The following is a 26,251-nucleotide window of genomic DNA, read 5'->3' on the forward strand; positions in this document are numbered from 1 at the left end:
AGCATTCTTCTGAATGCTCTACCTTCGAAGCCTACAGGTTTTTCTATGGTGCTGGGCATCTACCTGCTCAGATAGTCACAAGGGTGCTGTTCTCACTTTCAGCAGAACAACTCTTCAGTCTGGAATGGGCAGCTAAGAATTGCAAACAGTTCAGCCTTAGACCTAACTGTTAAAAAATCTTACCTAAATGGGTCTATAGTACCCCACAGTTACGGTTTCTGGTAGGAAGTTGGGTTGAGTGGGTGCTGGCTTCAGGACAGACCCCAGAGACCAATGCTCTAATTGACCTTAGTTTCCCTCCCCTGAGGAGGGAAATATGCTTCTTCCTTCTGCCATGGGATGCCTCTCTTCCAAGATACTACTGCTTTTCCCTTTCTGGTCTCTGGAGCCAAATGAACTTAATATTTCTGGCTATGAGATCAGTTTACACTCTAAATGACACCTTGACTCTCCTCTGTTACCAGCAGCCTTGGAGCCTTCCTGCCTCTTTCCACCAAGGTCAGCTCTCACTTTTGCCTAAGAGTTTGGACTCCAGGTAATGCTGGCCTCCTGTTCCCCATTAAGCTGGAGAATCCCTAGGTTTCTCTGCAATTCCAGGTTTTGGCTGGTTGAATTGCTTCTTGTGCAGACCTAACAGCACTTGGCAAATTAAGTCCAATGCCAGCAAGCACTGTTTGGTCAAGGAAGGCAAGTTTCACCTTCCTTTTACAAACAAAGAGCAAATGACTTGTCTCAGACCTGATTATGGTCTAACAATTACCAAGCATAAGCTCCTGAACTAAATCTTATATTCTCTTTCACTGAATTCTCACAGTAACTGTATGAGGGATGTGGGCCTGGCTGGGCAGGTGGCAGGTGAAGGCCTCATTGGTCCATGCTCATCACACAGGACAGCTTTCTGTGTTATGGATGGGAACCTGAATGAACTAGACATTGTCAGGAAATCACATCAGGAGAGAAGATCACAGAGCAGGATCAGGGTTTTGGAGGATCAAGAGTAAATCTACTCTTGTATTACTGTCCACTTGGGGTTGTCTGGTTTGAAGATCCATCTTGATGGAGGACTGTTTGTTTTCTGGCTGGGTGGTCCACTTTTCTGTCTGTCTAGCTGGAGATTTGTCTGGCTCATGGAGCGCCTGTCTAGTTGGGGATCTGTCTGGCTGCAGTCCTTCTGGCTGGGGGTCTGCACATCTGTCTAGCCAGAGGTCTTTCTGAGGGTCTTACCAAGCTGGCATTCAGTCTGTCTGGAGTTCACTTTTCCAGCTATCTACTTGGAGATTTATCAGCCCGTGTGGCTACAGACTGATCTGTCAGTCTGAGGTCAGTCCGTCTGTCTGTGAGGCTAGATGTCTGTCTTACCAGCTGCAGATCTATCTGCCAAACTAGCAATCTGTGTGCATCTGCTGTCAGCTCAGACTGAAGGTTTGTCTGGCCAGGGGTCTACGTGAACAGCTCAGTTAGTCTGGTTGGGGGTCTTCCTGTCAGATTTGGGTCTATCTAGTTGGGGATCTGTCTAAATAGGGTCTGACTTGTTGGGGGTCCATTCATCTCTCCAGATGGGGGTCCACCTGTTCATCTGGTTTGGATTCTGTCTGTCCAGCTCAGAATCTAGTTGGCCAGTTGGCTTGGAGTTCTTTTATCTCTGAGCATAATGCCTCACTGTCTGGCTGGGGTCATCTGTCATGTGTCTGACTAGGGGTTCATCCTCCGAGGCCCTATCTGAGAGATTGGAGGGTCGATCTGGTGAGCAGGGATCTAGCCTGTTTGAAGGATCTGCTGATTTGCAAGGTATGCCAAGCTGGTAGATGGTTTGGACAGTGGGAGATCTGTCTGGCTTAGGATGCTTATCTACCTGAGGGTTTGTCTACTTATCTGGCCTGCTGACTTCCTGGGGATCCACCTGGCAGTCTTCCCAGCAGGTGGTGCATCAATTTGTCCGCTAAAATGTGGGTCTTTGGAATTGGTGAGCTGGTGGGGATTACCCACCTATCTGCCTTGCTGGGAAGGTGTCTGTACAATCAAGGGTCTTTCTGTCTGGCTGGGAGTCCATCTGGCTAGTTAGTTAGGAGTCTGACTAGGTCTGTCAGTCTGCCCACCCACTTGGGGCTGGGTCTGTCTAGCAGAGGATGTCTGTATCTGTTCAGCTAGGGATTTGTTTATGTCTGTCTGGGAGTCCGTCCACCTAGGGGTCCATCTGGCTGGTGTCTGGCTGGCTGCCTAGCTGGGAGAGGGGTCTTTTTGATGGTCTCTCTTGCGGGGGGTGGTCTGTCAGGCTGTTAGTTGATTTATCTGATGGGAGGTCCATCCATCCAGCTGTGGACCGTCCCTCTGAAGGTCTGGCTGTCTAGGTGTATGGCTATCTACTTGTCCTGGTTGGGGGCCCATCTGTCTGTGTACCCATGTGGGGATCTTTTTTACCTGTTTGAAATCAGTTTGCTGGGTTGTTTACCTGGCTTGGATCTGTCTGAATGGTGGTTGGGGGGTGGGGGAGTGTCTATCAGTCTTTTTCAGGGCCTACCCATTTCTGTGTCCAGCTGAGTGTCTAAGTGAGGGAGGCTCAGATATTGAGATGAACTAGTCCATTATGTGGTGATGGCGGCAGTCTCCAGAAGCCCATCTGCCCATCCTCTTCTTCACACCTGGGAGAACCTGCCTAGTCCCCTGGGGTTGGGCCCATTCCTGATGTTTATTCTTGTATCTGTTCACTGCAGTCTCACCAGCCATTATCTCTCAACTATCTCCCCCAGCCTCAAGCCTTGAATACTATAATCACTGGGGCAAAGCCCCTACATTTCCACCCTGAGAAACTTTTATTTTGATCCAGGACCAGCATTCCCATTTCCAACACTTCACATAGCAGAGAATGGCCGTCAGCAGTCCAGGCGCCCATGTGAGGCAACAGGCAGGCAGGGTGCAGGATTCACACGTGGGTCCACTCAGCAGGGGGGTCCCGGGGCCCTTTAGGCCTTCCAATGCGCAGGTTGAAGCCTGGAAGAAGGGCACCATGTGTTTCGTGGAGAAGCTGAGGCGCAGAGATGTGTGGAAGGTCATCCTCAAGCCTCCAGGCCCTGGTTGTTTACTGCAGCCACATCCGCAGGACTCGGAGTGTGTGAGCCCCATGCCACCATCCCTAAACCCCCAAATCCTGGTCAAAGCTGCGGAGGCCCAGCAACCCAGGCTTTGACTCACCTAGCCCACCATTCTGAGCTCCATCCACCACATCCTCATAGGCGTCAGGCCCTGCAGGGCTTTGGTCAGCAGGAACTGCGGGCAGAAAACCACCCCCCAAGGATTGACTCAGGCAGCCCCACGGAGCTCCGGAACCCACCCGGGGCAGAAGTGCATCCTCCAGGCTCCCGGGGCCTGAGCTGGCAGGCTGGGGGCCAGGGCGGTGAGGGCAGCGGGAGGGGGCGTAGCGGAAACGGACGGATCCGCCTGGACTAGCTAGCGTCGCCAGAGAAACGGACCCAGCCTTGGGCTCAAGGATAGGCCTGGCACCCTTTTCCGGCCGTGACCGGAGTTGGGCAACAGTCCCAGAGGCGTGGCCGGGAGAGCACGTACGTATGTCAGCTTAGGCCCTGACCAGGCCGGACTTGGGGGCGGAGTTGTGGGGGGGAAGATGGAGGGGGGTCCTTGAGGCCTCCAGGGCCTTCCCGACCCCAGCAAGACTGGGTCTGGAGAAGGCTCAGGTGGGTGCCGGCCCTCCCGCTTCGCGCCCAGGCCCGCCCCGCCCCGCCCCCGCCCCCGCCCGGCCCGGACTTACCGCGGCCGGGCAGCAACCCACGCGCGTCCTCCGCGTGCGCCTGCGGCCGCAGGGCGCGCGACATCACTTGGCTGTAGAGCGGCGCCTCCTCCGCGCCGCGCCCCCGCGCCCCCGCCCCGGTGCCCGTGGGCGCCCCGCGCTTCTGCACCACCGCGTACGTGTCGGCCATGGTGAGGGCCGGGGGCCCCGGCACCGAGATGCTTCTGCGGGTGGGGCGGGCGGGGGAGGAAGTGAAGCGACTGAGCCAAGGGAGGGAGGGGGTGGGGAGTGCGCTTAGCTCGTCAACCGCCGGCTTCCTTCCCGCCAGAGGCTGCTCGCCGGTCGCCGGTCGGAGAAAGCGGGCGGGCAGGTCTCAGGGGAGAGAGGGAGGGGTCTCTGGATCTCGGTTCTGTGTCTCGAATGCCTGGCAAGTTAGGTGGGTGAAGGGAAGGGGACAGCCTGGCAGGTGAATGGGGCAGGATATTGGTACTGAGGGGTGGTCATTTCTGTGTACATGTCCGAATAAAAGAATGAGGAAGTGGCATCTAAAGGAGAGGGAGGGATAGCCTCAAAATGGAGAGCTAGTCTAAAGGCCGTGGGGGTGAAATCTGCTGCAAAGGAAGGTTGACTCTGTGTCCCCAGCACCTGACATGAGGCCTGACAAGTGGGCGGCCTCAAGAAATATTTGCTAAATTAATGTCTAGGGAAGCAAAGAAAGGGATAACATAGGGGCTAGCCTTAGAGGCAAAGGCAATGGGATCTCTGGGATCAAAGTGTCATCTTGGGGCAGATTCCCCGACTCAGTTCAAAGAGCCAGTGAATATTTGGTAAACTGAACAGCAAGGAAGGGCTGGTGTTTCAAGGGCGAGGAAAGGGTTAGCCTCTGAGCATGAGAAATTGGAAAGGGAAGAACGAGGAGATGGAGCTGGGTACCTGAGGACCTCGCCAGGTGGGTGCGGTGTGGTGGGAAGGGTCTGGGAAGTCTGGAAGGAGAGGGCATCGTCGTAGATTGGGGCACAGTTCTGGGGAAAGACAGGAGGGAAAGGGTATGAGACTTGGAGGAAACTGGCCAGACTCCTGATGGAGGTGACCATGGACTCTGCCAGGGCTGGGGTGGGGAAGCTTAAGATGAACAGTCTGATAAGGTAGCAAGGAGGACAAAAGTGGGTATCATAGCCAGTCTCTGCTCCCAGAAGGAGTCCATGGGCTAGATGCTGCAGTGATGGTGGCCAAAGACTTCTGCTCTGGGTCCTGGTCTCTGAGGGTGTTGATGGTGGGTAGGAAGAGAGTAGGAAGGGGGCGTTGGTACCTCCTTGAAATTTTGGTAAACGGGGCTGGTGTTTTGGAGTGCTGAGAAGAACATCTGAGCCACTGTGTGGTATAGGAACCTGTACTGCTCCTGGTGGGGGAAGAGGAATCCTCAGAAAGGGAGAACAAGAGGAGGAGGGATGTGTCCTTGGATTGAGGAGACTGAGGCTCTCACCTCTGTCTGCACAGCTGCAGGCCGCTGCTTTCTTATCTCCAGGACCACGTTGAAGAGTTAGGTGGGATCATCTGGGGCAGAGAGGGCATATGAACAGGACCTGGTGGGCATGGGACCTGCACTGCACATAAGCACACATATGCCCTATTCATACCTGGGTCAGGAGCAACTGTCTCACATAATCCACAGTGCACAGGACACCTGTTCGCCCACAACCTGCGCTGACAAGCAAGAATAAGCATAAGCTTGGTCAGGACCTGCCCACAACCCCTTTTATGTGGGGCGTTTGGGTTTGGGAGTGAAGGTCCTGATGGAGGATCCCCTGCAGCACCTTTTGATTCTCAGAATCCCCAGATTACAATTAGAAGAAAAAACTTTTTAATTGCTTACATTTGTTGAGTATCAACTCTGTGTTTACTACTCTTCCAGCAGGCACTCTGCACTCAATAAATGCTAAATTTCAGTTGATACAGCATGAGCTAGTGTGGCTTCAGGTTTTTCAAAAGAGGCACTCAAACTGTGACACTGGCTTCAAGGCCTGCACTGGCCCTCCCTGCCTTCTGCACTCCCCCACCAGTCATCTCTGTCTCACCAGACCGCCATAAAACCCATTTCTTAAACCTGCAGTGGACACAGAGGGGGCTGGGGCCAGATCCCTGGAGGCGACGGGCTTCCTCCACCATGGTGAGCACATGTTCAGGATTGCTGGGGACTCCTCTGTCTGGCCAGGACATATATTGCAGCTGGTACACAGAACGACATTCCTGAAACACAGGAAACGAGTGGCAAATAATAAAAAAGCATTTATTGAGCACCTACTGCTTGTCAGGCCCAGTTCTAAACATCTTCCATTTAAATCCAACAGATAATAACTGAGGAGATAGGTACTATTGCTAATGCACATTTTACAAATGAGAAAACAGAGACAGAAAATAGTTCTCCCCATATGGGAGCCTCTTCCTCCCTTTAAGTACCTTCTGAAAAGTAACCTGGAGGGTCCTGAGCATGATGTCTGCATTCAGCCATGTCTCCCTTGTCTGAGGATGTGGGGCAGGTGGGAAGAGAGAGGAGAGCAAAGACCACAGGTGCCAAAAGACATTTGCAGAAAACAAAGCATTTCTGATTAAAAATCAAAGTCAACATATTTTTAAAAATTCATTCAGCTCAAATATCCCCCATGGCTTTCCTGAAGGAAACATTTGATAGAGGGGAGAAAGAACTATGATTAAAAACCCCAACAAGCTCATTTATAGTGAAAAAAGAAAAAATATTTCTTTCATTCTACAAGAGTTTTATTGTACTTATTATGTTCCAACTATATTTGACTTGAGGTAAGAGATTTTCCTGAGTTATGAAATGGTAAGGGAAATAGGGATTTTAAGAACCTAACCAGGCACATTTATATAACAGAGATAACCATGATCATAGTTAAAATGCAACAGCAATGTATATATTGAGTTCTGGCTATTGCACGCTAATACTAGAGGGTTCCCTGCAGTGTGAGGGGACTGTGGGAAAACTATTCATCCTTTCAGGCCCAGCCTGAAAGCTTCCCTGAGAATCTTCTATGAAACCTCCCACAACATCCAAGACTTCATAAAACACAATTCCCACCTCTGCCCCAGCTCACCAGGGTGATGCAGAAAAGTCCAATCTGTAGTGGTTCCTGTTCTTGGGCCCAGTAACGCTCACACTTTTTCTGCAAAAGGCAAGGGAGAAAGGGCAGGGAGTGAAGAGCAGTAGTCTGCTTTAGAGTTCCAGCTCAATACATCCACACCCCCACAGAATACCTCAGGCATTGCTGGTGGAAGCACAGATAGCTGTAGCTGTCATGCAGGCCAGCTGTCAGAACCTTATCAGATTAAACACACAGACACAGTGGAGACTTGTGCTTCTGACCATGCAGGAGGAAGACAGGCCAGAATATTCTCATACTGTAAGCAACTAAAAAATTGGACAGAACATATGAGCCACTATTTTCAGACATTGGACAACAGGTATTGCAGGATTGTGATCACTGAACGAAGGGAAACATGGACCAAATCTTATGACTGCCCCAGCTTACTGCAGGACATGGAGAGTCCAATGATCCCACTGAGTTGAGGAGCCAGAGATCATGGCTCAGGGAGGCCAAAGCAGCTAGAATTTGAAGGGCAGAGTCGTGGAAAGAATAGAGCTATGCAAACAAGAGTTAAAAATTTCAGAAGTCTGCAAATGGTCCCCTTGAGTATTATTAGCTGGAGTCCTGGAAAGAACAGAGCTATGCAAAAAAGAGTTAAAAATTTCAGAAGTCTGCATATGGTTCCTTTGAGTATTATTAGCTGAATAATAATCTGAGGATCATGAAACTCTGTGAAGCCAGGCAAGAATAACTTCCTACGAAAGAATAATAGCTAAGGACCTATAAGATGAATATTTCCTATAATGTTCATAATGGGATAGAAATAATTTACATTCCTCCAGCCAGAGTGGAGAGACCCAACTGACTATAAGGGCATTCAATAGGGAACCAAGAAGGACCACATGTTAAAAGTAGAATGAAATTAGTTCTAGAATAAAGGCTACTCTAGACCTGCCCTACAAAAGCTTTAAAACAAACCTTAAAATGATCAAACATCCAAAAGTAACTTAACTGCCTTCCAGAAAAAGTCCAACACTCTTTAAAGGAAGACAATAAAATCTAACAGTTACCTGCAAAATTAAAAATGTCAAGCATCCAATAAAAATTTACTAGACATACAAAGAAACAAGAAAACATGACCCATAACCAGGAGAAAAATAAGTGAATAGAAGATCCAATAAGGATGAAGAAAGAAGTAGACCTTTAAACAGTTTTTTTTTAAATATTTTAAATATACTTGAAGATGAAAAAGAAAACATGAACATAATGAAAGTGAAACAAAAGATAGAGAAAATACCAAAATGGAACTTATAGAGAGGAAAAATAAAATACGTGAAATTTAAAAAGTCACTGTCTAATAGCAGATTAGACACAGAAGAAAAGATCAGTGAACATGAAGACATAGCAATAGAATCTATTTAAAATGAAAAAAAACTCAAAAATTACTGGGGAGAAAATGAACAAAGAATCCGTTATTTGTAGAAATATACCAAATGGTCTAATGTATGTGTATCTGGAGTCCAGAAGAAGGAGAGGAGAGAGGGGAGAACAGAAACTATATTTGAAAAAATAATCGCTGGAAAATTTTCCAAATTTGATAAAACCGCAAACCCACAAGTCCAAGAAAGTCAACTATAAGGAGAGTAAACATAAAGCCAAACAAAGGCAGATCATGATCAAATTGCCAGAGAGAGAGAGAGAGGGAGAGAGAGAGGAAACTTAAAAACATCACACACAAAAAGACACATTACATATTAAGGAACAAAGATAAGAATGACAGAATTTTGTCAGAAACTGCAAGTCAGAAGTCAAAGTTGTGACATTCTAAAAAGGCTGAAATTAAAAAAAAACACTTTCGGACAAACAAAAGCTGGGAGAATTTATCACAAACCCATACTGTGAGAAATATTAAAGTAAGCTGTTCATACAAAAGGAACATGATACTAGATGAAATATGGATCTACACAAAAGAATGAAGAGTAAAGAAAAAGCAAATATGTAGCTAAATATAAAAAATATTTCTCATTTTTAACATTTAAAAAAGACAGTCTAGTGAATTTTATCAAACAAACAAGGAAGAATTAATAGCAATCCTTCACAATTTTTTTTTAAATTGAAGGACCATTTCCCAACATACTGTATGAAGCCAATATTAATCTGATACGAAAACTAAACATATATATCACAAGAAAAGAACACTATTAACCAATGTTTCATTAATACAGACATTAAAATCCTCAACAAAATACCAGCAAAGGGTTATACACCATGACCAAGTTGGATTAATCTCAGGAATGCAAGATTGGTTGTATATATATAAAAAATCAATGTCATATACCATATTAATAGAAAATAAAACAAAAACACATGATCATCTGAATAGATGCAGAAAAAAATTTTTGGATAAAATCCAACACCCTTTCATGATAAAAATACAAGGGAAACTAGAAATGGAAGGAAACTCCTTAGCCTGATTAAAACAACAACAACACACACACATCTACAAAAAAACCCCACAACCAGTCCTTAGACTTATGGTGAAAGACTGAATGTTTTGCCCTTAAAATCAGGTTGCACTTGCCACTTCTGTTCAACTTTGTACAGAAAGGTCTAGTCAGTGCAGTTAGGAAAAAAGAAATGGAAGAAAGGGAGGGAGGAAGGGAGAAAGGAAAATAGGGAGGGACAGAAGGAGGAATATTGGATTAGAAAAGAAGCAGCAAAATTATCTCAATTTGCAGATGACATCATATTATATATGGAAAACCCTAAGTTTTCCACATAATCACACACACCCCCACACTATTAAAGCTAATAAATGAGTTCAGCAAGGTTGCAGGACATAATATCAAACAAAAATCAATTGTATTTCTATATAGTGAAAACTATTTGGTTTGCAATAAGGAAACTGAAAATGAAATTAAGAAAATCACTCCATTTACAATAACATCAAAAAGTATAAACTAGGAATAAATTTAACAAAAGTGCAAGACTAAATTAAACACTATAAAACATTGCTAAGAGAAATTAAAGAAGACCTAGATAAATGGAAAAACATCCATGTTCATGGAATGGAAGACAATATGGTTAAGATGGAAATAGCTCCCAAATTGATAGATTCAATGCATTCCTTATCAAAATCCCAGAAGGCTTTTTGAAGATATTGGCAAGGTGATCTTAACATTAATATGTTAATATTAATGAGTGTGTCATAGATACTGAAGACTACCCTCAGGTTTGATGATTCACTAGGGGGACTCACAGGACTCAGCATACAGTTGTACTCATGGCTATGATTTATTACAATAAAATGATACAGAAAAAAAATCAAAGGGAAAAGATGCACAGGGCAAAATGAAGGAAACAAGAGTCCTGCTTCCAAGGGTCTTCTCCAAGTGAAGTCGCACACAATGTGCTTAATTTCCCCAGAAATGATTTGAGACAGCATGTGTGAAATGTCCACAGTAAAGCTCATTAGGCAGTCAGTGCCCAGGGAATTCACTGGGGCATTCCATGTGTTATACGGGCACCCTCTGACTAGTATGTACCACAACTTCAGACTCCCAGAAGGAAGGCAGGTGTTCAAATAAACCATACTGTTTATATAAACAGTTCAAGCATAGTGAGCCACTTTTATTAGAAATCCAATTTCCAGGCAAGATCCAACCTAGTAGGAAGGTCTTTTTTTTTTAATCATAAGCCTGCTATATTACTCTTTTCTGCACAGCAAGTGACCCAGAAAAGTCGAAACAAACTTGAAAAAAAGAAGAAATTTGGTGGACTCACATTTCCTGATTTCAAAACTTACTATAAAGTTACAATAATAAAAAATGTATAGTACTGGTACAAAGATAGACCTACCAATCAATGGAATAGAATTGAGAGTCCAGAAATAAACCCTTACATTTATAGTCAATTGATTTTCAACAAGGATAACAAGACTATTCAATGGGGAAAAGACAGACAAATAACAAGTGCTGAAAAAAAACAAGTGTTGAAAAAAAAAGACAACAACAAGTGTTGGTGAGGATGTGAAGGATTCAAATCCTCATACATTGCTGATTGGAAGGTAAAATGATGTAGCTGTGGAAGAGTTTGACAGTTCCTCAAAATATTAAGAATGGAGTTACCATATGATGTAGCAATTCCACTTCTAGGTATGTACCCAAGAGAATTGAAAACATACTTCTACACAAAAACTTGCACACAAATGTTCATAGCAGCATTATTCATAATAGCCAAAAAGTGGAAGCAACTCACATTCTATAAACCAATAAATGAATAAATAAATGCAGTAGATCCATTCAATGGAATACTGTTCAACAATAAAAAGGAGTTAAGTACTGACACATGCTATAATATGCATAAATTTTAAAAACATGCTAAGTGAAAGGACCCAGTCACAAAGACAACATATCATATGAATCAGTTTACATGAAAAGTCCAGAGTAGTCAAACCTAAAGAGACCAAAAATAGAGTAGGGATTACCTAGGATGGAGAAATGGGGAGTGACTGCCAATGGATACAGGATTTCTTTGTGGGGTAATGAAAATGTTGTAAAATTTATTGCAGGGATGGTTGCATAACTAAATATACTAAATATATACTAAATTTTGGAATATACTAAAAACAATTGAATTGCACACTTTAAATGGATAAATTGCATCTTGATAAAACTGTTTTTTAAAAGAGATTGTTTATTTTGATTCTGTCCCAATAGTTTATTTTTGCTTTTGTTTCCTTTGCCTCAGGAGACATATCAAGAAGAATGCTGCTATGACCAATGCCAGAGAAATTACTGCCTATACTCTCTTCTAGGATTTTTATGGTTTTGGGTCTCACATTTAGGTCTTCAATGCATTATGAGTTTATTTTTGTGTGTGGTGTAAGAAAGTGGTCCAGTTTCTTTTCTTTCTTTCTTTCTTTTTTTGCATGTAGATATCCAGTTTTCCAGGCACTATTTATTGAAGTGACTCTTTTTCCCATGGCATATTTTTGCCTCTTTTGTTGAAGATTAATAGATTAACTGACCATATAATAATGGGTTTATTTCTGGGATTTCTATCCTATTCCATTGATCTATGTGTCTATTTTTGTGCCAGTATCATACTGTGCCAGCTTTGTAGTATAACTTAAAATCTGGAATTGTGATATCTCCAGCTTTATATTTCTTTTTCAAGAATGTTTTGGCTATTCAGGATCTTTTGTGGTTCCATACAAATTTTAGGATTGTTTGTTCTAGTTCTGTGAAAAATGCTGTTGGTATTTTAGGGATTGCATTAAATCTGTAGATTGCTTTGGATAGTATGGACATTTTAACAATATTTCTTCCAATCCATGAGCATGGAATAGCTTTCCATTTATTTGTGTCATCTTCAATTTTTTTCATCAGTGTTTTATAGTTTTCAGTGTATAGGTTTTTCACTTCCTTGGTTAAGTTTATTCCTAGGTATTTTATTATCTTTGGTGCAATTGTAAATTGGATTGTTTCCTTAAATTCTCTTTCTGCTGCTTCATTATTAGTGTATAGAAATGCAACAGATTTCTGTACATTGATTTTGTATACTGTGACCTTATTTAATTCATTTATCAGTTTTAATAATTTTGGGGGGTAGTCTTTAGGGTTTTCTATATATACCATCATGTCATCTGCAAATAGTGAAAGTTTTACTTCTTGTTTACCAATTTCCTTTTCCTATCTGATTGCTGTGGGAAAAAAAAATACCACTGGATGGTATTTTCTTTTTTTTTTTTTTTAAGGTTTTATTTATTTATTTGACAGAGAGAGACACAGCGAGAGAGGGAACACAAGCAGGGGGAGTGGGAGAGGGATAAGCAGGCTTCCCGCTGAGCAGGGAGCCTGATGCGGGACTCGATCCCAGGACCCTGAGATCATGACCTGAGCTGAAGGCAGACGCTTAACGACTGAGCCACCCAGGCGCCCTGGATGGTATTTTTTCTTATCTGATTGCTGTGGCAAAATACAAAGCTTTTGCATACAAAGGAAACAAACAATAAAACTAAAAAAAAAAAAAACGACCTACTGAATGGGAGATGTTTGCAAATGACATATCTGATAAAGGGTTAGTATACAAAATATATAAAGAACTGATTCAACTCAACAGCCAAACACCAAATAATCCAATTAAAAAATGGACAAAAGAGGGCGCCTGGGTGGCTCAGCTGTTAAGCGTCTGCCTTTGGCTCAAGTCATGATCCCAGGGTCCTAGGATCGAGTCCCACATCGGGCTCCCTGCTCAGTGGGAAGCCTGCTTCTCCCTCTCCCACTCCCCCTGCTTGTGTTCCCCCTCTTGCTGTGTCTCTCTCTGTCAAATAAATAAATAAAATCTTTTAAAAAAAAAAGGACAAAAGACATGAACAGACATTTCTCCAAAGAAGACATCCAAATGGCCAACAGACACATGAAAGGATACTTACTCAACATCACTCATCATCAGGGAAATGCAAATCAAAACACAATGAGATATCACCTCACACCTGTCAGAATGGCTAAAATCAAAAATACAAGAAACATCAAGGGTTGGCAAGGTTGTGGAGAAAAAAGAACGATTGTGCACTGTTGGTGGGAATGCAAACTGGTGCAGCCACTCTGGAAAACAGTATGGAGGTTCCTCAAAAAATTAAAAATGGAACTACCCTATGATCCAGTAATTGCACTACTTGGTATTTATCCAAAGAATACTCAAACACTAATTCAGAAGGATATATGCACCCCTGTGTTTATTGCTGAATTATTTACAATAGCCAAATTATGGAAGCAGCCCAAGTGTCCATCAATAGATGAATGGATAAAGAAGATGTGGTGTGTGTATATATATATATATATATATATATATATATATATATATATACACAATGGAATATAGAATGAAATCTTGCCATTTGCAACAACATGGATGGATCTAGAGGGTATAATACTAAGTGAAATAAATCAGTCAGATAAAGACAAGTACCATATGATTTCACTCATATGTGGAACTTAAGAAACAAGACAAACAAATGAAGAAAAAAAAGAGAGAGAAACCAAAAAACAGACTATTAACTATAGGGAGTAAATAGGTGGCTACCAGAGGGAAGGTGGGGGTGGGGAATGGGTGAAATAGGTGAAGGGGATTAAGAGTACACTTATCATGATGGTCAATGAGTAATATTTAGAATTGTTGAATTACTATATTGTACACTGAAACTAATAGAACACTGTATGTTAACTATACTGGACTTAAAAATTTTAAAAAATAAGAAAAAGACAATTTAAAGCAAAAATATTATAACAGTGCATTGTGGAGTATATTTCATATTTAGAATTAAAATCTATGACAACAATAACATAAAGCATGGAATGGGAAATTAGAAATATGCTAGTATAGTTCTTACATTTTAAATGAAATGGTATAATATTATTTGAGTGTAGACTGTGACAAATTAAAGATATAACTGATAAACCCTAAAGCCACACTAAGCACATAATACAAAGAGGTATAACTAATAAGTAAATAATGACTATGAAATGGATTCATAAAAATTCTCAATCTGGGGGCACCTGGGTGGCTCAGTCAGTTAAGCATCTGCCTTTGGCTCAGGTCATGGTCTTGGGGTCCTGGGATCAAGTCCCACATCAGGCCCCTGCTCAGTGGGGAGTCTGCTTCTCCCTTTCCCTCTGCCTCTCTCCCCCACTCGTGCTCTCTCTCTCTCCCTTAAATCAATCAATCAATCAATCAATCAATCTCAATCTGGAAGAAGACAGAAAAGAATAAAGGGGCAAAGAACAGATGGAACAAACAGAAAACAAAGATGGTAGATTTACTCCAATTAAAGGCAGAGATTGTCAAACTAAATTAAAAAGTAAGCCCCTACAATATGCCACCTACAAGACACTTTAAAAATAAAGATGAACATAGATAAAAAGTAAAAGAATGGAAAAAGATATGTACACTCTAGCACAATTTAAATGGCTATATTAATATCACAGTTCACTTCAGAGAAGGAATATTACCAGAGATAGAAAGGAACCTTACATATTGGAAAAGGGATTGATTAATCAGGAAGACATAATCCTAACTGTATATGCACTCAATTACAGAGTTTCAAAATAGCTGAAGCAGAAACTGACAGAACTGAAAAGACAGATAATTTTAAAATTAGAGATTTCAACATTATTTCAGCAAATAATAGGGCAAGTAGACCCCCTAAAAAGTCATACGAACAATAAGATTTGAATAATATTTGTCCTAATTGGCAGTTATAGAATACTTGGAGATTTCATCACTCCTCTCAGCAATTGATAGAACATTTAGAGAAAATAAGTTAGTAAAGATTTATAAAATACAGTAAAGATACAAAAATATTAAAGTGTCTTTCAAAAAAGACACAATTTGACTGATATTTATAGAACACTCTACTCAACAAAAGCAGAATACACATTCTTTTCAAGTGTACATAGACTATTTACCAAGATTGGCCATATTCATAGCCATAAAACAAGTCTCAGTATATGTAAAAGGATTAAAATCATACAAAGTTGTTCTCTGACCATAGTGGAATTAACTAAAAATTAATAACAGGAAGATATATGGGAAAGTCCTCAAATATTTGCAAACTAAGTACAACCATGGTCAAATACCATGAGTCAAAGAAGAAATCACAAGGGTAATTAGAAAGTATTTTGAACTAATTGAAAAAGAAGATACAATTTATCAAGTTTGTGAGATGTAGCTAAAGCAGTGCTTAGAGAAAAATGAATAACATTAAATGCTTATATATGAAAAAAGAAAAATCTCAAATCAATGAACTAAGTTTCAGAAACTAGAAAAATAGGAGTGTTAAACCTAAATAACATTAGGAAGGAAATGAAAAAGATGAAAAGTTATTAATGAAATAAGAAATGAAAAAAAATACAGAAATATAAGAGAAAAAATAGAGAAAAATAAAACGCAAAGCTGGTTCTTTAAAAAACAACAACAACAGCAACAGCAACAACAACAATTGACAAACCTCTAGCCCAGAGATGGCTAACATTTTCTATAAAATAGGGCCAGATAATAAGTATTTTACACTTTGTGAGCCATTCAATCCACCCAACTTGCAACTACTGAATTCTGCCATTGTAGCATGAAAGTGGGTATATACAATATCTAAACATATGAGTGTGGCTGTATTTTAAAACATTTTATTTACAAGAAAAGGCAGCAAGACAGACCTAGTACAATAGGTAAAGTTTGCTCATCTTTACTCTAGCCAGACTGACATGGGAGAGATAGACCACAAATTACCAAAATCAGGAATGAAAAAGGGGCATCACTACAGGTTGTACAGATTCCATGATCAGCCATTCATCCCTGGGCAGTACTTACCCCACTTCCCAACCCTGTCTATTGAATAGGCCAGAATGTAGAAACCATGTGCCTTCAAAGCTGACATGCATTTTTTGAGTAACTAATTTATGCTAACAGGCAAAACAGAGATCCCTGCACTCCTGGACTTATCTTCTAATCAAGGAGATGGAGAATAAACAATGTGTAGATTACCTTGTATGCTAGAAATGGTAAGAACTGTGAAGGAAAATAGGACACAGGAAGGAGAGTGGGAGTGCTTGGGAGTTTTAAATGGTGTAAGATCCAGGAAGGTGTCATGGAGAAAGTAGCATTTGAACAAAGATCTGAAGGTGGTAGTAGAGCAAGCCAAGAAGAATGTTCCGGGCAAAGGAAACAGCCAAGGCACAGGCCCTGAGACAGTGCCATCCCTGGCACATCTGAGGAACAGCAAAGGCCAAAATGGCTAGAGTGGAGTGAATAAAAGAGAGACAGAAAAACACAGAGATCAGAGCTGTACCAGGGACAGCTCAGTGTAGGGCCTTACAGTCTATGATGCAGACTTGGGTTGGGAAGACCTGCAGTAAAGGGTTTGTGAACACTGCAGGGATGAGCACCATGAATAAAAGGAAAAAGATCAACAAAAAATTAGAGCAATAGTGGAGTCACTTCAAGAATTGGGCCTTTCAGACCTGGGATTAGGGAGGTGCTAGCAAGATTTCTCCTGCCTCCTTCCTGCTCAAGGAAATGTATTCTAGAGGGCTGAGGACACCTACCTGCCCATTCTCCATTTCTCGACATGCCATCAGGATCACCTAGACAAGAAGGGTAAGGGAAGAGGGGAGTGATTTGGGTTAGGGAATTGGAGAAACAAGGCCAAGGGAGGACTCAGAATGTTAGCCCCACCTCATGGTCCTCTAAGGCTGACCTTGACCCCAAACTCCCAGACCAGGCACCAGAAGTCTAGCAAGGTGTGAGGCAGGGGTCCTTGTGTGGCGATGTAGGCCTGGCTTCCGTCTGTGCCCTGGTAAAGGCTAAGTTCATCACCGAGATCTTACTGTCACCCCCTCCAAGTCCACCCCTTCCCTGACTCCCAGCCTGACCCGGATGAAGTTGCCATTGATGTAGTCGCCATGTCCCTCCTCCTGGAGCAGGGAGAGGATCACTCGTGTCTGATCATCTGCCAGTGGGAGAGGTGAGAAAAGTGCTTTGGGGTGATAGGAGCATCAAAGCCCTGATGGCTTCCTGGATGAAAGCCAGCAGGTTTACTGCACACCCAGCAGGGATCCCACCTGGGTGCACTTGTGAGCTGCTCAGGAGAAATGCAGCCATTGCAAGGATCTGAGAGGGAGTGCACTGGGAGCACAGTGGGGATGGACTGGACTGCCATGGGATGGAGCATGTGTGCAGAGCCTCACTGACTCCCTCTGGAAGACCCCGACTTACAGGGCAGCACATCTTTGTAGCGGTTCTTCCTCACATTCCCTGGCAGACTGCCAGCCTCAGTGGAGCACATACAGTCAGTCTTCCATGCGGCTGAGCGGGCCTGGATGTCCTGGCGGAAGGCACCATTAGCAGACCCGGGAAAGGGAGGAGAGAGGAAGAGAGGAGCAAGGTCAGAGTTCTGGGGCACAGAGGCACTTGTAGGGATACAAGGTACATGGCCTGTGAGAGGTGAATGCAGACTCTTAGATAGCATGGTGCCTGGGTAATTGTAGTGATACAATAGTAATAGCAACTCAGAGCACCTTGTCTATGCCAGGCTCTGTGCTAATGACATTGAATCATTACAAGGTCACCCCAAAGTTAGTACTATTATTAATGTCCCCATGGTGTAGGTAAGAAAGCTGACACACCACATGGTTGAGTGACTTGCCAAAAGTCCCACCCAGGAACTGGAACAGTGAGGGTTGCACTCAAACCTCTCAGCATCTACCCCTAAACGCTCAAACTGTGTTACATTGTATTGTAAACAATAATTGTAATGGAATATGTATTTAATATAACAAACATGATGATGTATGATATATGTGACAATATACAATGTATATGAATTATAATGTATAACATTACTTATGTAACAAAATATTACAGATACTTTGTTACTATTAGATTATTATAATTCGTGAAGTGTATTACCATCATTATCAGCTATTCAAAATCAGACGATAATAAGTAACACCTACCAATGCCTACGACGCTGCATTAGCATTCCTAACGCATGGCTTGCATCACGGCATTGTAATGTTTAGAATATTTATAACTAGTGACAAAGGATCCTACAAACTGAGCACTCAAGATGTGCTAGGCGCTTTTTTACCCACACCAGTTCCTCAGGTCATTAGAGGTCGCGTTTTACCCAAGGAGAAACTGACGCCAGAGGACCCGGGTAAAATACCCTAGGTCACAGCGCCTATTAGAGTCCGACATCCACACCACCACCCCACTTCCCCCCCACCCGAAGTGGGGCTTCTTGGTTCCTCTTCCCCTAGCCCCTTCTTCCACATGATCACAGAAGTGATCACCAGGGTGCCTGGAGAGGCCCGGATGACCGGTGTCAAGCGCAAGTGCGCGCCTGCCTTCCCTTGCTGCGCCGGCTTCTCCAGCCCCACCCAGTAGCAGGACTATTCCGGGAGCTGGATGAGGGCACAGGGACACAAGGGCGTGTGCGGCACCGCCCAACCCGGCCGTGGACTTCGCCCTCTGGGGTTCTGTGGGCAGAGGATGAGGACAGAGACAGAGGAGAGAGCGACAGAGAGGTGCCGGGGGGGGGGGGGGGGAAATAGACCTTGAAGCGAGGAGACACCCTTGGACGCATAGAGAAAGGGGGTGGGGGGCGCAAAGTGCGGCAGGGCGCACAGGACAGACATCGGACAGCCCAGGACCAGGAGACTGAGCGCGCGGTTTGGCCGTCCACTCTCGCCCACTCACGCTGAACTCGCCGGCAAGGATCGCCCTCTCCCGGCCGCCTCGCGCCTTCAACTGCTCCAAGAAGCTCCGCGCAGCGTCCAAGTTGTGGCTCATGACGCCGTGGGCCAGAGAGGTCCAGTCCAGCTGCTGCGCTCCGCTCAGCTAGTAGCAAGAAAGCTGGAGGCGGAGGCGGGCTGCAGAGGCCCCGCCTCCTATCTTGCAACCCAATGGAAGCGCGCAACAGGCGGCAGGGCTCGCCCCTCGGCCAATGACATTCGGAGCTCGCCCCGGTACCGCCCACAGGCTCCGGGACCCAGGCAGCCTCGGGAGCCCTACGTCCTCTCCCGCTGGGCCTGGGAACTGAGTCCAGCGCAGGTGCTTCCCTTTTTATGCGCGTCGGGCATGTTGACTGAGTCCGCACAATCCGCTGGATGCTTTCTCCTGCTTGTTCCCAGGATCCGCGCCCCTTCCTCCAAGGGCCCGCGTTGGTAGATGGCCTTGCATTCTCGCCTGGCCTCCCAGGTCCAGTCTCCCTGAGAGATAGACTGGGATCCGAGCCAGAGAGGCGGCGCGGCAGCTGTGAGTGGAGATGGTCGCGGAGATCCAGCTGCAAGTCCTGCCTCGAGGAGCCTGGGTTGGGGGCGTCCCTCACTGTGAGCTCCGGCGGCGGGGCCCGAGGGAGGTCACGGGAGGTTGCTGAGGTTGCCGCGGGGGGGTGCGGGGTGGGGCACTGACACCCGGGCACCCCCGTTGTGAGAAAGACCGAATGGAAGCGTCTGTTTCTGTATCTCTGTATTTCCTGAGGTTCCTTTTTCTGGGTCGGGCTAGGAGGAGCTGGGGGCGCCAGGATCCTTTCTGAATTTAAGGATCTCAACCCTCATAAACCTGCAGGGAAACAGAACTGAGGCCGTCAAAGTGGGTTCCAGGGGGAAAGATGTTCTCAAGGCTTTCAAAGAGCTTCTCTTTTTGCTGTCTCCACACCCTCAACTTCAGAAAATGCGCAGGAAAAGGCCAAGAGAACCACTTGGTGACCCAGTTCCCCGGGTCACCAAGGGGAGGCTGGAGAAAGCGGAGAGGAGCCTAGGGGTCCTGCCTGGGTAGATGGGCCAGCCCACCCCTCACCCAGCAGGGCTCCAGGAGTCATGGGAGGAATTTCTGGGGGTGTCACTGGAGGGGGTTGTCTGTGGAGTCCAGTTTGAGGTCGTTGAGGTGTAAAAGGTTAACCAATGGGGTGAGGTGTACTTTAAGTGAGGGGTCAAAAAGGTCATTGGTTCAGGTTGTGGATTTAATTAATTATGGATTATTAGAGTGTTGTTTTTTGAGTTAGGGATGGGCAAACTCTTTTTTTTTTTTTTTTTCAAAAGACTTTGGTTTTTGGCTTTGCTGTCTCTGGTGTCTGTCCCAGCTACTCAACTCCACCATGGCAGTGTGAAAGCAGCCATAGGCCACATGTAAAGAAATGAGTGTGGCTATATTCCAATAAAACTATTTGTGGACATTGAAATTTTAATTTCATGTAATTTTCATGTCACAAAACATTTCTGTGTGTGTGGCCTGAGGCTGTGTAACCTGGTTTACTGACCCAGGTTTAAGTGACAGAAGTCAAAGTGGATGATCACTGGTTTTGTTTATTGAGGGGTTGGGTGGGGTCACCGTGGACTGTGTTTATTAGTTTCATCTCTAAGAGTTCAAAGATGGTCAGTAGTGATCACTGAGGATGGACATTTATAGTTAATTCATTGGAGGTCAGTGAGAGTTCTTTGGATATTCATGGGCAACTGTCATCAGATGTTATTGGCAGCCATTGGAGGTCAGTGAGAGACTGTGAAAGTAGCTGAAGGGCTATTGGGATTTGGAGTGGTAGTTTAAGTAACTGAGGGATCAAAAGAAGGAAGGTCATTGAGGGCTCCTGCTCGGTGCACTATAGTGTATGTCAATGAAATCACTGAGATTTTGTGGATGGTCATGGGTTTTTGGAGACTTGGGGAGGTGGGATACAGAAGTCTCAGGGAACTTTGAGAAGATATGGATGTTCAATGGAGGAGTCATGGACACTCTTTAGTCTGAGTACTCATGGATACTAATGGCAGTCATTAGGGACTAGTGGATACCAGAGTAAATGAGGAAGAGTCACTTTGGGATCATGAAATGTCTTTGTGGACCCTGGTGTTAGTGGATGTCATTGGAGGTCAAAGGTCACTGGAAACTGGTGGTACCTGGGGAGCAGATGCAACACTGAAGGGTCATTGGGCCATCCATGTCATCTATGGTGGTGACTGGGAGGCAGGAAGGCTGACCCAGAAGCTGGGGTCTGGCTAGCTGGGGATCTTCTGACCAGTGACTGAGGGTCTGTTTGTCCAGTGGGGGGATGTACCTATCTGTCCACCTGGCTTTTCGGGTTGATGTTTATCTTGCTAAGGGCTTGGCTTTCTCATAGGCTGGGGTCTGTGGCAGGAGCTAAGCCTGTCAAGCTGAGGTCTGCCTGGCTAATTGACTGGGTAGGTGGGGTATCTCTTTGCTGGGGTAATGTCTGTCTGTCCTTGAGGGATTTTGTCTTTTGGTTGCCTGGGATCACCTAATTGGCTGATGCCAGGAAGGTGTCCATGTGTCTGACCACAGGTCTTTCTGGATGTCCGGCTGGGTATCTTCCCATTTGTTCAAGAATCTGTCCATTTATCTGGCTGTCTGTCCCTCTGGAGTCTTATTTGTCTCCCTGGGATTTTGTCCATCCAGAAGTCTGTCTAGCCAGGGGTCTGTGTGTCTGCCTATTTGGGGATCTTTCTATCTGGTTCAAAATCTTATGGCTTATGAACAGAATGGCTGAGGCTGTAGCCCACCTGTCATGCTTCCAGCTGGACTGGCTATATTTTTGGTTGCACGTTCATCCTAACTCCATGCCTGCCTCTCATTGTTTAATTTGTGTGCCCCGCTGACTATCCCTCTAGGTCTCTCCAGATATCCAAATGCTCCTGGCTTGCAATTTACTCAGCTCAGGCTGGTGTGGGGGATGGGGAGACCCATGGGAATTCCTCCAGTAGCCCAGCCTGTCCCACCTCTCCCTCCTCCCAGAGAATTGCATGCCATGTTCTTACAATGGGATTTGCTGCTGCTATGGGGCTCTTTTGTTCACCCTATTGGTGGCAATCCCATGAAGTGGGAGCAGAGGGCACTGCCCTTGAAGATCCTAAGTACCCTGATGCCCACATGCCACATGCCAATCTGCCTGATTGCCTGCTCATAGTGCTCACTCAACAGAGGCAAGTGAACTGGGTGCTGGAAGGTGCTTGGGTAAGCTTTCCTAATGCTGTGAGGAACCGAGGCTGAGCAGATGTTGCAAAGGGAAAAACTGTAACTTTATAATGGAGAAACATAGATACCACCTTAACCCAGGGAGCTTGTTGGGAGATACTTTGAGACTATCGATAGTATTACTGTACAGTTCTTCTCTGGCTTCCTTTTTTGATAGACCAAAAAGGGCAGAAGACATTTGAAAAAATTCTCCCACCACTTCTGTTAAGAACCTGCAGGCAGGGTGGGCTGACCTGTGGGTCCATCCACAAATGTGGTGCTTAGCAAACAGGAAAAAGGACATTGACTCCAATAGGGGCAGCTTGTGCCTACCAGTGACTGCAGCTAACTACCTTTGGGAGGGCTTTTGTTATTCTCCCCTAACTCCTCAGGGGTTCTGGATTTCAGTGTTCTGAAATTGAGGATCCCTCCTTGTCCCTTTCTGGGAAAAAAAGCAGCAGCTTAGAACTGGGGGAACACAGCCCAAGGAGAAAGCCACCCTACCTACCATTTCTCAGTCCTGCTGCCAACCCACATGACCTCTCTGTGGAGGCTGATTTCTACTACTGGGAACTGCCCTGTTGTTCTGCTTCACAGAGGGAGGGGGAAAGCCCTCTTCCTCATCTTTAAAAAATTACATCCTTAAAATGTTCATACCAACCAGCCCCACTCTTCCAGGGCAGAGCCTGGGTATCTTCATCACCCAGAGTGAGCCCCAGATGCTAGTACATGCCTTTGGAGGAAATAAACTCAGCCCTGGGCTCTGTGCCAACGGCTCCAACTGCTGTAAGCTTTAGGCAAACAAATGCTCTGACAGTGATGCTGGTAGCATCTTGGGGCCTCTGGTCAGGTCACCCTGCATCCTTGGCTTGCAGCTTCCACACCCAACTTTAGCTTAGCCAGCACTTTATTTGGAAAAGACCAACTAGTCACGTTCTTTTAAGTTTAGTCTGGCTGGAGTTCTGCATAGCTAAGGGCTCTTCTGTGGGTGCTGAATGCAGAGCCCATGGCATCACAACCAAAGGGAGGTATGGATCTTCTCCATTGCTTTCTGTCCCTCAATTATAAAACCAGAGAGAAGTTAAGTGCACATCTATGTCTGGGCAAGTATGCACATCTCTGGAAGGATTCCTGTAATGAGACCAAGAGCAAGGGCAGGGGGCATCTTACGCTGCTGCCACTGCTCAGTGTTCTGAAGTCCTAGCCAATGCACTGTGGCAAGGAGAAAGCAAGAGTGGGGGTCTGTCAAAAGTACTGTGGAACTGGCACATGGCATGCATAATCAGGCTAGAGAGTTCTAAAACCAAAAAGGCTTATAAGAAAATTTAATAAGGTATCTAGTTGAAATATAATACACACACACACATCACACATATACATACAGAAATCACTTTCCGATATACCAGCAAAAATGAATTTGAAACTGTAATGAAAAAAAAATCTATTAATTTCTTGAAAAATAGGCACCAAGTTCCAAACCGCTATTGAATTAATAGAGCTAAACAATGATATTAATGTCTGCTACCATCACAAAAAAGACACCCCACACATTATCATCCTCCTAGTAAAAGAACACAACTCTCCACCAAGTATTCCCACCAACAAAATTTAAACCTGCACCTGATTGAGACTTTAGATCTAAATGTTAATTCAGAAGAAATAGAAGGGCACAGAAAAATGTTAAATGACACAACAGGGATAAGATCAGAGACAACCACACTGTGGAAACTCTGTAACAAATAAACCAGCTTCCTAACTGAATAAATTACAAAGAAAAAATAAAAAAAGAGAATCCTATAGGTTAAAAGAGACTTAGGATGTATACACAAATACTTACGGCAGCATTATTCATAATAGCCCCAAAGTAGAAACAATGCAAGTTTCATAAAGTGATAAACAGATAAATAAAATATGGTATATCCATACAATGGACTATTACTCAGCAGTAAAAAGAAATGAAGTACTGATGCATGCTACCACAGGGATAAATTTTAAAAATGCACGCCAAGTAAAAGAAGGCAGTAAAAAAACACCACATATTGTATGATTCCATTTGTATGAAATGTCCAGAATAGGATTCCATTTGTATGAAATGTCCAGAATATGGACCAAAAGTAGATTAGTGGTTACAAGGGCCTGAGGGTGGAGGGATGGTTGGAGGGGAATGGGAAGTGACTAATGGGTACGGGGTTCCTTTCAGAAGGGACAAAAATGTTCTAAAATTAGATTGTAGCGATGGTTGCACAATCCTGTGACAATGATAAAAAAGTTTAATTGTATATATTTTTTTAACTGTATACCTTAAATGGGTGAACTGTCTGATATGTGAATTGTATCTTAATAAAGCTATTTAAAAAGAATGACAAGTGACTTTTCAATCATTTGCAATGAATGGACCTCATTTGGATCCTAGTTCAAACTAACATACTGTAATCGGGGAAAACTCAACACTAACGATATTTGAAATAACCTATTTGGAATATATAATATATAAAATATATATTTGGAATAATTGGTTCTTTAGGTGTGATAATGGTATTGTTATTCTTGTTGAGTCCTTATCTTTTGGAGACACATACAGAAATAGTCATGAATGAAATGACATGACGTCAAGGATTTGCTTCAAAATAAACAAGTGAGTGGATATAGGGAGTAGTAGGTGGGGCTATGAAGGAAACCAGACTGGTCAACATTGAGGTGGGCTCGTGGACTCACTGTATGGTCCTCTCTGCTGTTGTATGTTTGAAATTTTGCACAATTAAAATATTTAAATCAATCAATATAGAGGTGAACAATCATTTCTATAGAGAAAGAGAGCAAACAGGTCAGAGACAACACACACATACAAATGGCCAATAGTATTTGAAAAGATGCACAACCTCCATCATAATTAAAGAAATACAAATTCAGCTGGGGAACCATTTTGCACCTAGAGCTTGGCCAAGATGAAAAGTCTGATAGTACCAAGTGCCAGCAAGGACACAGAAACAGGCACTCAGATCTACTGACAGTGGCCAGGACAGCCTCTCGGAGGACAATTCAGCAGCATCTATGATCATTTTAAAGACAACATTCCACTCAGAGGAATTTATTCATCAGATATACTCGCATAAGTATACACAAAGGTATGTTCAATGATGTTCTTGAAGCAAGGTTTCTGGTAGTAAAAATAGAAAACAACTTAAATGTGCAGGTATTAAATAGGAGGTGGATCCACGTGTACTGGATACCCTTGATAACCTAGAGGCAGCTGAAAGAGATCATTAAAGGGAAAGACAGGAAGTTCCAGAATGGTGTATACAGCATGATTTTGGGGTTAAAAAATACCATGAAGAGAAAACATCTGGCCATATATATCTTTTTTTAAGTCAATAGTCCATAGCTTTTGGAGAGTACAGTGGAATTGTTGGGGGCACAGGAAGGAGGAAGGTGGTTTATTTTTCACTGTGCATTTCTGTTGTTTTTTTTAACTTGAGGGTGTGTTACTTTTGTAATTTAAAGAAGTATCAGTATTAGAGAAGTATTTACAACATCTTCAAATTCTTGAAGCCAATCAGACAAAATCAAAGTGTCTTCCCTGCACTCCAAAGAAAACTGGGCAGAGAACCCAGATGGGAGCTCACACAAGTGGTCAACAAGTAAATGAAATGTCTACCCACAGTAGCACTAAATTCTCCCTCCTCCCTGGATCCTTGGCGCACCGTTCCCTCCTGCAAGGCACCAGTTGAATGTTTACCCTCCTGGAGATAATGCAGTTCATATACCAGCACAAGGCCCTCCCCGTTCCTTCTGCACACTGGTAGCATATCATATATGGCATGTCACCATGCTTTTTATTCAACACTTTATCTTGAGGTGCTCAGTGGCTGCAGTGTTCCAC

The 26,251-nt window shown here is 44.0% G+C and overlaps 1 protein-coding gene across 1 annotated transcript; it reads right to left on the bottom strand.

Annotated features, from left to right (window-relative positions):
* Positions 1 to 1,320: 1,320 nt before the first annotated feature.
* PTPN18 (protein tyrosine phosphatase non-receptor type 18) lies at positions 1,321 to 19,266 on the bottom strand. The gene is given in 16 exon segments (XM_035029892.1): positions 1,321 to 2,988; positions 3,190 to 3,264; positions 3,764 to 3,966; positions 4,676 to 4,764; positions 5,052 to 5,141; positions 5,226 to 5,284; positions 5,287 to 5,296; positions 5,380 to 5,446; positions 5,847 to 5,989; positions 6,200 to 6,262; positions 6,856 to 6,924; positions 16,950 to 16,988; positions 17,102 to 17,197; positions 17,277 to 17,353; positions 17,620 to 17,728; positions 19,105 to 19,266. Coding segments are annotated over 16 exon segments (1,350 nt in total). The 5' UTR covers positions 19,198 to 19,266; the 3' UTR covers positions 1,321 to 2,920.
* Positions 19,267 to 26,251: the final 6,985 nt, after the last annotated feature.

This window comes from Mirounga leonina, unplaced genomic scaffold (assembly GCF_011800145.1).
Source record: "Mirounga leonina isolate KUSES-001 unplaced genomic scaffold, KU_Mleo_1.0 Mir_325, whole genome shotgun sequence".
In the NCBI taxonomy this organism is placed as follows: Eukaryota; Metazoa; Chordata; class Mammalia; order Carnivora; family Phocidae; genus Mirounga; species Mirounga leonina.